The following is an 11,887-nucleotide window of genomic DNA, read 5'->3' as shown; positions in this document are numbered from 1 at the left end:
TGAGAAGACGGCTTTCCTGCTGCCCTTGTCGCAGCCCCATCCCCACCCGGAGGCCCCCACTTCCTCTGCCTATCCCTATTTCTCATCTGCCCATCCCAAATCAGATGATTTCTCTGGAAGTGGGCCTGGCCGCTGGCCTTTTTTAAGCTCCCAGGTGATTCTAGCATGCTGCCTGCTGGAGGGCCTGACCTCTCCAGTCCCACCTGCCCTCCAGGAAGGCTCACCTCCTCCAGCTCCATGCCTGCCCCCGCGTCTGCCCAAAGCATCCTCTTCCACGTTCAAACCCAGGACTTCTGTCCACGTGAGCCACTTAGCTGTTAGCTGCAGCCGCTGGCCCATATCATACATTTGTCCTGTCTCCTTGAAGGCAGGGCTCGGGCATTTGCTCAGCCATTGTTCCCAACGCAGGGCAGCACCCAAGACACGCTTGTGAAATCTCACTAGGTGGGCAAGGCCTGGGGGCGTCTGGGGTGAGCTGGAATCACGTCAGCTCCCGCTCATTGTGCACCCACTGTGTACGGTACTGCGTACTCAGCCCTGCGCTGAGTGTGATACACACTGTTGCTACTGCCCGGACAGGAAACCCGTGCCCCCAGAGGGCAAGAAGGTCACAGGGTGCAGCCCACACCTGGGCTTCCTCTTCTGGGAAGGCTTCCAGAGAGAGGCAAAAGCTGGATTTCTGTGGGGTTAAAAAGAGTTGGAGGGACAGACAGGAGCGCGTGTGCAGAGATTTATCTTCCCAGAACTTGAATGGAAGCTGTTACTGTCAACTTCATCTCTAAGGAGCCCTCTTGGACATGTTTTAGTGCCCCAAGACGGGGCAAAAGGTCTGCTTTCATCTCTAATCATAACCATCACCAGCTTTGCCTCATTGAACCCGGAGAAGGTCGGTTCCTTCCTCCTCTTTCCAGGGAAGTAAATGGGAGACTTGGAGAGGTGACTCCACCGGCTCTGTTTAGAGTCCGGAGTCAGGGAGGACTCTTTGCGGACCAAAGCATGGCGTTTCCAGTGCTGCGGGATTCAGAGTGATGGGCATCGTGGTGCGTCATTACCCAGATCCTTGGTGGCAGTAGCTTGGTGTGGATGGTTGAGGAAGAGGAGAAAGCGGAAGCTGGTGAACACCGCTGAGGGAGCAGATCTTTCTCTCCCTCCTGGGAGTACAGGCTCCCTGAGGCCCATTTCTCTCTCCACTGGGTGTGACTGGATGGCGCCATGTGCTTGTGCTACCCCAGATACAGAATGATGCCACACTGCAGGGAAGAGGGCCCCAGGCATGCTCAGGAGGCCTTCATGAGCCCCAACGAGCTGGGATAAGGAGTTCCAACTCTGCCACCCCAGAGGTTTCTTCATTGGTCAAAAGTATGTATCCTTTCATTCAACAGTTACAGAGTAACTTCCAGTGTGCGAATTCCTGTAACAGTTATCAAGAGAGAAGACGGCTTGTAAGTGAGTGCAGTGCCACCTGGGGAGTGATGATGCTTTATGAAGGGTATGGAAGGTGCCGGGGAATCTGGCTGAAGAATCATGATAGGATTTTGACCAAGCGAGGTCTGTCAATGGGGCATGTCATTGGCACAGAGCTTATTTACCAGGCACAGACTTAGGATGTATTTCTGTCTGCCGACATGGTGTACATCATATTCTGCCGACACACACAGGTGGTGGCCTCTGACCCAGCAAAGTCAGAGGAAATACTAGCGCCAGGCATTGCCCCTCATACTCTCCAATGGAAACCTGGGAAGCTGAAAAGCACAGCCTAGCTTAGGTTCACATGTGTTAGGAGTAGGGAACCCAGAGCAGCTTCTTGGTCTCTCTCTCTCCCTCTCTGTCTTTTCCCCTCTCTCTCCACCACCATCTCTCTCTCCTCTCTCCCTTTCTCCCCTCTCTTCTCTCCACTGTCTCCCAGATTTAACTGGCACTGAGATGAAGATGTTTGAAGATGAAAGACTGAGAAGGCAAAATAATTGGAATTCTTGTAGGAGCACTTTCGCCTGGACTTGTGTTTGGCTTCTGTTCTTGCTAATATCCATTGGAGTCTTTCCTTCCCTCCTTCCAAACTATATTAGTAATAGAATCAAATGTCTTCTACTGTAATCAGCTAGCAAACATTTTTAAAATTTTTATTTATTCATTTTTAATTTTTATAAAGAAGGGGACTCACTCTGTTGCCTAGGTTTGTCTCCCACTCCTGGCAAGGAATCCTCCTGCCTCAGCCTCCCAAAGTGCTAGGATTCTAACAAAATATTTGAACCAGCTCTGTTTTCCTCTTTCCTGTTTTCTAGAAAAAAACTTATTGTGAGGAACACTCATATCTCACATATTTTCTGCAAGGAAAGAGTAAAGTGCATTTGACAGAGGCTGGGAAAGTGGAATTCTCTGATCTGAATTACGTGGACTTTTGAAACCCTGGACTTGCCCCTGGGCTATGCTCTTGCCAAAGGTGATCTTGACCGGGCAGGGACAAGGTTTTGCACTGATAGCTGCAGGCAGCAGGGCCCCCACCCTCCTAGGGTCACAGTCCACACCTGGGCCCCGCCTCATCCTCTCCTTCCTTTCCAGCCCTTGGAATTCTGAGTATGATCCCAGCAACTTGGCCTTCGGGAGAAGGGCCAGGCCCACTTCCTGGGAGCTGCTGTGCTGGGCCTGGAGCTCGAGGAGCCCGGCCCAGCAAGTGTTGGGGAAAAGGTGCGAGGATGGGGAGGAGGTGCAGCTGGTGGAGATGCTGCACCTCTGCAAAGGAGAGGGGCCCAGCCCTGAGAGCCACACTAGCCTCAACTCGCTGAGGTAATGAGTTCCAGCTCTGCCTTTCCAGAGGCTTCTTTGTTGGCAAAAATTATTTGATATTTGTCCTTTCATTCAGCAAAAAGTTACAGAGTAACTCTCCAGTGTGCCAATCCCTGCAAGAGTTATTAAGAGAGAAATGATGCAAAAGAATCCCAATCCCCCAGAAAAGTTCCGGGACCCCTCAACCCAGGGCTCTGGCCTGTGCCCTGGTGCCTCCTTTTCTCTCCTGTCCCCTGACCTTCCCACCAAAATTTATATGTTGATGTCGTAACCCCCAGGACCTCAGAATGTGACCTTCTATGGCGATAGGGTCATTGCAGATCGAATTACTTACCTTTAGGTAAGGTCACATGGGCATAGGGTGGGCCCCTGATAACTGTGTCCTTATGGGAAGGGAAAATCTGGACACACACACACACGCGGAGAAAGTCACATGAAGATGAGGGCAGAGATCGGGTGATGCTTCTACAAGACAAGGGATGCCAAGGACGGCCAGCAGCCACGCAGGTTGAGGCCTGGAACATGCCCTTCCCACCCAGCCTCAGGAGAAACCTGCCCTGCCCACACCTTCATCTCCGACTTCCAGTCTCCAGAACTGAGACCAATTTCTGTCGCTTAAGCCACCAGTGTAGGGTGCTTTTTAGAGCAGAGAGTGGGGCTCAGAAGCCAATACCCCAAAATATGGTGCTTTGTGCCAATTGAACTGAAAAGGAGTTTCAAGGCCTCTCGCTCCCCCACCCCCACCGTCTCTCCCGGAGATCCTGAAGTATCCTTATCTCCTTCAAGTCTGACCCACCAAAGAAGAAAGGTGGCCCCTTCCCTGAGTGCCCGTTAACTGAACCCGTATCTCAGGAAGGAAGGCTGACACCGAACACGCCGGACAGACTTGTCAAGACCAGTCTGCTCTGGGGCCCAGCGGACTTGGCCGAAGACTGTGGTGTACTCATCAAGCCCACCGAATCTTCCCTAGTGAGCATTGATTGTCCTCAGCTGAAGTCCTCTTTTCTCCTCCCATCACCTGTTTCGCCAGCATCCAAGCCGCCACTCCTTGTGGAACCTCAGGAAGGTGTCTCAGCTTCCCAGCCCCATTGGGTATTGGTCCTTCATTCTGAAGGCTCCCATGTCACGTAAAACTAGGATCAAATCAATCTGTATGCCTTTTCTCCAATTCAACTGCCTTTTGCAAGATTTTTCAGCGAACCTTCAGAGAGCGGGGTAAACGCTCCCCTCGGCCCCTGCACAGCCCTAGGAAGCTAATCCTCAGCCATAACATTCCACAGCCACAGCGTGTGGGGGCCCGTCACGTGAGGGGGCTGTCACCTGAGGGGGCTGTGCCGCTGGCTCGGCTCTGCCTGCTGGCCAGGGCCCACTCCGTCTCAGAGATGATACACACATACCCGCAAAGAAGAACCCGGGGAGTCGCAGGCCGAGCCAGGCTGCTGGCTTCCAGTGACATCACATGACTTTGGGGCCACTGCCTCATCCTGTATCTGTGCATATGAGATGCATTGTCTCTTCCTCTGCAGTTGAGCTGAATGAATACCTCCGAAGCCGCTTTGTTCTCCAGATGTGAATAGCTCCACTATACCAGCCTCGTCTTCCTTCCGGGGGACAACGTGGGTCAGGGCCCAGAGAGATATTTAATGTCACCCTCTCGGGGCTTTGACGGGACTAACTCTGCCACATCTTTTGGAGGTTGGGAAAATTGCTAGAGGCTTCAGAACTCCAGCCGAATGGATCCCAAACTCGGGAGAATGGTGAGTAGGACCTCCACCCTCAGAGTCTGTGCACTGGGCGCCACACTTCCATTTGTCCCAGGAGCACGTGTGTTAAGCCCAGGTGGGTAGGTCGGGCACCCAGCGTGGCCCCAGATGCTGCTCCTCATGGTGTTCTCAGGTGCTGTCTTGGCCGAGGAACGTGGTGTTTGGAATTATATTTTATCAGTAATGCTTTTGGATGGTTGTGTGTTCTTAACAATAATTAAATGGCATTATTGTCAAGTAGTTCATATTCAAATTGTTCGTGAACTCGGTCTTCTTAAATCAATTTTTTTCTGTACTTTTTCTCTTAAAAAAAATGAGTTTGCTCCTGGAAGAATTTGCCTAAATAATGGTAACAGTGTGCTGTTTGTCCTGGTCCCAGTTTCCCGGCTTAAGGGCTAGCGTAGGAGAGCTAAATCTCCGGGCTAAATCGCCCCAGGCCTTTCTAAATTGCCGGGCTAAATCGCCCCAGGCCTTTCTCGGGGAGGTTTCCGTGGCTCAGGAGCAGACCTGAGTGTGGGCGTGGCAGGAAGGGCTTCTTTCTAGGAAAACAAGCAGGCAGGCGTCTTTGGTTGTGAGGTTTTGTGGGGTTGTGTCCCAGACTACTTGGAAAGATAAAATTCATGGACCCTTTTACTTCCATTGCAAACACACACATACACACACAGAGAAATTTTCAGAATTTTGTGGAAGGTTGATACGTAGAAGACTCTCAAAAGACCCTCAAAAGACATACTGAAACAAATACATGCAAATGCGAGGCTAGAGACACAGTGAGAAGGCAGGCGGCGACCTGACCACAACCGGATTCTAGAAGTAGTCTTTGCCCACCTGCAAGACCGCGAGACTCCCAGACCACGCTGCAAAATCGCTGCTCTGAGAGAGAGAACCTCACCCTGTGGCCTGGCCATGCTTTCCATTGCTGACTTTCTTTTCTTTTTTTTTTTTTTTTTTAAGAACCCATGACTGGCCAGGGCACTGGGGTGAGGGTTAGAAGAGGACATTTCACTGAATACTGTCTGTCTTTTAAAAAGTTTTAAACTGTGTCATGACAGTATCTATTCAAAACATGAACGTTAAAAGCAATATGAAAGAAACTAACTTCCCTGGCTGGGCATGGTGGCTTATGCCTGCAATCCCAACACTTCAGGAGGCCAAAGCGGGAGGGTCGCCTGAGCCCAGGAGTTCAAGACTGGCCTGGGCAGCATAGTGAGACCCTGACTCTACAACTTTAAAAGTAGCCAGGCAGGGTGGAGCATGCCTGTGGTCTCAGCTACTCAGGAGACCAAGGCGGGAGGATGGCTTGAACCTGGGAGGTCGAGGCTGCAGTGAGCCATGATCACGCCACTGCATTCCAGCCTGGGAGGCAGAGTAAGACCCCGTCTCAAAAACGAAAGGAAATAATTTCTTTTGGACTCAATATAATACCTTTTGATATGAAAGAGAGGAAGAGATTGTAATATGTATTTTCCCCTTTGCTATTCTTTTACTTTTTTTAACTTTTGTTTTAGGTTTAGGGGCACATGTGCAGGTTTGTTACAAAGGTAAATTTGTGTCATGGAAATTTGTTGTACAGATTATTTCATCACCCAGGTATTAAGCCTAGTACTCATTAGTTATTTTTGCTGATCCTCTCCCTCCTCCCTTCCTCCACCCTCCCATAGGCCCCCGTGTGTTGTTCTCCTCTATGCGTCCATGCGTTCTCACCATTTAGCTCCCACTTACAAATGAGAACATGCGGTATCTGGTTTTCTGTTCCTGCGTTAGTGTGCTAAGGATGATGGCCTCCAGCTCTATCCATGTTCCTGCAAAGGACATGATCTCATTCTTTTTTATGGCTGCATACTATTCCCCTTGGTGTAGATGTACCGCATTTTCTTTACGCAGTCTGTCATTGATGGACATTTAGGCTGATTCCACGTCTTTGCTATTGTGAATAGTGCTGCAGTTAACATTCTCATGCGTGTGTCTTTATAGTAGAATGATTTATATTCCTCTGAGTGTATAACCTAGTAATGGGATTACTGGGTCAAATGGTTGTTTTGTTTTTGGCTGCTTGGGAATTGCCACACTGCTTTCCACAATAATTGAACTATTTTATACTCCTACCAACAATGTGTAAGTGTTCCCTTTTCTCTGCAACCTTGCCAGCATCTGTTATTTTTTGACTTTTTAATACACTTATTTGATGTGAGATGGTATCTCATTGTGGTTTTGGTTTGCATTTCTCTAATGATCAGTGATATTGAGCTTTTTTTCGTATGCTTGTTGGCCACATGTATGTCTTCTTTTGAAAAGTGTCTCTTCATGTCCTTTGCCCACTTTTTAACGGGCTTGTTTGTTTTTTCTTGTAAATTTGTTGAAGTTCCTCGATGCTGGATATTAGACCATTGTCAGATGCATAGTTTGCAAATATTTTCTCCCATTCTGTAGGTTGTCCATTTACTCTGTTGATAGTTTATTTTACTGTGCAGAAGCTCTTAAGTTTAATTAGATTCTGTTTGTCAATTTTTGCTTTTGTTGCAGTTGCTTTTGGTGTCTTTGTCATGAAATCTTTGCCTGTTCCTATGTCTAGGATGGTATTGCCTAGGTTATTTTCCAGGGTTTTTAGGTCTGGGGTTTTACGTTTAAGTTCTTAATCCATCTTGAGTTGATTTTTGTATATGATGTAAGGAGGGGGTCCAGTTTCAATCTTCTGCATATGGCTAGCCAGTTAACCGAGCATTATTTATTGAATAGGGAGTCCTTTCCCATTGCTTGTTTTTGTCGCTATTGCTGACTTATTACCATCACCTTTTTCTAATACTGAGAGAGAAAAGAAAGTCATCAATTCTGTTCTTGGGATCTTCAGCCCAAGATTGGGCAAACGCTTTCTTTTACTGTGGCACAGATCAAATGCCCACCAATAGCCAGGGTGGATCCCTGGTTGTGGCCTGGGGGACTGGATGAGGTTTGGGAAGCCGGACCACAAGATGCAGAGGGGGCTCTGTGCTGTGAGCACTCGCCCTTCGGATGGGGCACGTGCAATCAGCATGTGTGATGTGCCTCCTGTGTGCTCTAGTGCCCGGGCCCAGTTACTCTGGGCAAACAGTGGTACCAGGGATGTGGACTCTGGGACCAGGAAGCTTCTCTGGGGGGAATGAACCAGGTCATACATCACTACACTTTGTCCACACTCCTTGTTTCTTTCCACAAAAAGCAGCATTCTTGTTAAAACCATAGAGTAGAACTTCTAACTGTTGATTACAAAAGGCAAAGTACAATCTAGACAAAGGTGAGAAGTTACCCATCCACGTACTATTTACTGCCTTTTTCACTAAATCCCAAACTCAGGGTTTTTTTTTGTTTTTTTGTTTTTTCCTCTCTCAAACTTTAGTGTGAGCAGTTTTAGGGCAGAGGCCCAGGAATCAGCACTTTAAAGAGCATCATCCAATGGCGTTTAGTATATTCACTAATGTGCGCAACCATCACCACAGTCCATTTCACAACACTGTCCTCACCTGACCCTCCCATTCCCCCTCCCTCCCCTTATCCCTAAACAACTACGAACCTGTTTTCTGTCTCTATAGATTTCCCTATTCTGGACTTTCATATGAATGGTATCATACAATATGTGGCCTTTTGTGACTGGCTTCTTTCACTTAATGTAATGTTTTCAAGGTCCATTCGTGTCATAGCATGTATCAGGACTGCATCCCTTTTCGTGGCCAAATAATATTCCACTGTGTGAATATGCCACATTTTGTATTTATCCATTTGTTTGTGAGTGGAGATTTGGGTTGTTCCCATCATTTGGCTGTTATGAATAATGCTGCTATAAACATTTGTGTCCCAGTTTTTGTGTGGATATGTATTTTCGTTTCTCCGGGGTGTGTACCTGGGAGTGGAATTGCTGGTGGATACGGTAGCTCCATGCATCAGTGTCTGAGGAACTGCCAGACTGCTTTCCACCCTGGCTGCACCCTTTTGCATCCTCACGAGCAGTGTACGAGGGCTCCAATTTCTCCACATCCTCAAAACACTTGTTATCTGACTTTGTGATTGCCGGCATCCTCCTGGGTGGGAAGTGGTGTCTGGTTGTGGTTTGATCTGCATTTCCCAATGCCTAATAATACTGAACATTTTTTCCCTCACTTCTTGGCCAAAAGATCTACCATTTTAACAGTGACCCTCCACCTCACCCCAGTCAAGGGATTCTGACAGAGGCGCTCCACCTATCGCCTTTGAGAACATTTTCAACTTCAAGTATAAAGAGTCTCCCTAGATTTTTCTTGGCTTTTCCAGGGCGTATCTCTTGCTCCAAGGTTCTGAACCTAAGCCCAGCTCTTATTTAATCTAGCGTTCAGCTGATTTCTAATTAATCAATTCTGCTGTTGATTTGCACAAGATAGGAACTGGCATTCTCTCTCAAGCAACCTGTTAAAGCTAAACAGGGAGAGATTATGGCCAGAAAATACCTGGACATTCGCTGCAAACACTGTCTTCCTACAACAAGCTTTCTCCCCCTTCAGAAAAAAAGAAAAAAGCCTTCCCTCTCCAGCAGGGATTGGACTAAGGAGATCTACACCTGTTTGTTCCCACCAGCTTTTAGTTCTTTACGTTAATAGACTCCCAACTCATGACGGAAGGATGCAGGCTTTTCCCAGAGCCTGGATTTCTAAGTAGGCATGTGCTAATTTTCCGCCACCCACTTCTCCTGCGCACTGTCTCACGAAGGGTCTGAGGATGCAGGACTGCCAGGTGAGCTCTTTTCCAGCTCCCAGAGGCTTCCTGACCTCTCATTCCCAGTGCCCGCAGATGCCGGAGGGAGCCATCCTGCCTTGAGGCATTCGATCCTTCCTTGGCCAGCTGCTCATCCACAGCCAGGGAGTTTCCCCACCTGCAGGATTCCTCTGACCAAACGCCTTGTTAGCGTTGTTGGTGCAGATGGGCCCCCAAGCACAACCACCTGCTCCTGAGCAGCAAGAGGTTCCTGGGATCAGTGGCGTGACCGCAGGCGCGGTGGCCATGAACTCAGGTTGGTCCAGGGCACTGCCTGCTTGCCAAGGCTCAGCCTGCCCCAACCCTGCTCTCTCGTTTTAATGGAAAGTTTCAAACAAGCACAAACATAGACAGATGAGGATAGTGAGTCCCTGTGTGTCTATCGGCCAGTTCCAACAATTACCAACACGTGGCCCATCTTGTTTCAGGAGAGCCCCTCCCAGGACCCTCACTCTCAGCATCCGGATAATCCTACAGCAAAGTCCAGACATTGCATTATTGCTTCTGTAGGTTGTTCAGCACATATCTTGAAGGCGAGCACGTGTGTATATCAACAATACCGTTAACACACTATAAACTAGCAATAATTCCTTAAGATCAACAAATATACAACCTACAACCTGTGGTCAACTTTGCCATGTTGTCCCCTAAAAATATTTTTACCATTGGTCTTTCGAATCAGAATCTAAATAGGATCTACATTTTACATTTGTTTGGTATAAATCTGTTTCTTTTTTTTTTTTTTTTTTTGCTTTTTGAGACAGAATCTCGCTCTCTTGCCCAGGCTAGAGTGCAATGGTGCAATCTCAGCTCGCTGCAACCTCTGCCTCCTTTTAGCTGGGATTACAGGCGCCCACCACTGCATCTGACTAATTTTTGTATATTTTAGTAGAGGCAGGGGTTTCACCATGTTGGCCGGGCTGGTCTCGAACTCCTGACCTCAGGTGATCCGCCCGCCTCATCCTCCCAAAGTGTTGGGATTACAGGCATGAGCCACTGCGCCTGGCCTCTGTCCTGAATTTCTGATCTGACCTTGAGTGCCTGGAATGGGTACCCTGCGTCAGCCTGGCCCCCTGTACATGACATAAGAGGGAACAGCAGCAGCTCTCTTGGGGAACCTCAGTGAGGACTGGAGGGCAAGTCGAGAAAGGAGAGCCATGTTGAGACACGTGGGAGTGTAACCTACTCATCCTGGCTGTGTGATCCCAGGCAGTCTCTTGATCACTCTAGTGCTTCAGGTCACTTGTCTATGAAATGGAGCCACAGTGGCTCTGCCTCAGTGGATTTTCAGAGTGATTGATGACGTCGTGGCCGTGAAGTGCTCGGCTCCATGCGTGTGAAGACGCAATAAAAATGTAAATGTGACCTTACTGCAAATGGACACGACTTCTATTAATCAACAAATCACATGATGTGTGGAATCCCTAACTCACTCCAGCACTAGAATCTGAGGAACATTGCAAACATCACATTTCAGATCTGGCTTCTAATGAAGTGATGCCGATTTTCTTGTATCATGGGTGGTTTAGCACAGACTGCTATAGACAGTTAAGTGCTAGTTCCAGACACCCACTAGCAGCATTCTGGGACAGCCCTGTGAGTTGTTGGGTACTGGAATACACTTTTCTGTGGTTCACAATGGAAACTTGTGTCTGAAAGTGGAACGGGGAATGGGGCTGCGGTCGGGAGCCATCACCCGCTGGAGGCTCACAGTGAGCACAGCCCCAGTCATGGGCTCTGCCGAGGCACCTGGGGAAGGAGACGGGAGGTGTGCAGAGGCTCCGTTTAGCTGCCACAGGAGCTGCCAGGAAAGGCGCAGCGATGGGATCCTCCCCTGAGCGTGCACTGTCTAGGGCAGCTGTCCTAGCTTCTCAGCAGGTTGTCATCTGTGGCTCACCAGAGAGAGACGCTACCCTGGTGACTGCCACTCTGCTGGCTTGGGATCCTGGCAGGTTCAGGAGCTGATGGCATCTGGAGGGTGGGTGGCATTTGTTGGCTGGAGCTGACAGCCAGCTCCTGGAGGAGTCACAGAAGGAGAAGGGGTGGGTGGGCCCAGCCACCATCCTCCTGGTCCCAGCGCAGAGCTCCTGCCCGGGAGGAAATACGCACCCGCGGTTGGTTTATGGGAGGGAGCCTGGGCGGGCTGTTGCACGGTTGGTCTCACTGTCACAGGGCAGGCAGCAGCAAGGCTGGGGCAGGGGACCTGAGCCCTGAGGTCCTCCCCAGCCCCATCGTCCCCGCCCTAATGAGGAGGTAGGGGCTTTCTGTCCCCAGAGCACCTCTCCACAGGCCCCACAATGCCCCAGTGTTCCAAGTCTCAGTTGCTCTTTCCAGCGGTTACAATCCACTACTTCTTCAGAAACACTGTGTTTGGGACAAAGGTACCTTTCATGGTACATGTGGCTCAGCTTCCGGCACCACAGCACATAAAGTCGGGGTGCTGTCCCCTCCCGACTCCAGAAGGAACGGGGCGCATTGTGAAAGGGAGAGAAACAGTGCTAAGACAAGGCACGCACAGATGGAACTCCCCAAAGACTGCAGACGAGGAGGGGTCCCCTGCGCCTTCTAGGACAGCTCCAGTG

The 11,887-nt window shown here is 49.3% G+C and overlaps 1 protein-coding gene across 1 annotated transcript in view; it reads left to right on the top strand.

The window, feature by feature from the left end:
- The first annotated feature begins 4,291 nt into the window (after nucleotides 1-4,291).
- CNDP1 (carnosine dipeptidase 1 (metallopeptidase M20 family)) overlaps nucleotides 4,292-11,887 on the top strand; it is a 49,544-nt gene continuing 41,948 nt past the window's right edge. The window contains exon 1 of the mRNA XM_011975888.1: nucleotides 4,292-4,541. Coding sequence (XP_011831278.1) covers nucleotides 4,518-4,541 — 24 coding nt within the window. The 5' untranslated portion in view covers nucleotides 4,292-4,517. The remainder of the gene's footprint in view (nucleotides 4,542-11,887) is intronic.

Source organism: Mandrillus leucophaeus, unplaced genomic scaffold, assembly GCF_000951045.1.
Source record: "Mandrillus leucophaeus isolate KB7577 unplaced genomic scaffold, Mleu.le_1.0 Scaffold16, whole genome shotgun sequence".
NCBI lineage: Eukaryota > Metazoa > Chordata > Mammalia > Primates > Cercopithecidae > Mandrillus > Mandrillus leucophaeus.
The sequence above is the reverse complement of the archived record's forward strand: the minus strand, read 5'-3'. Positions and strand labels throughout refer to the sequence as shown.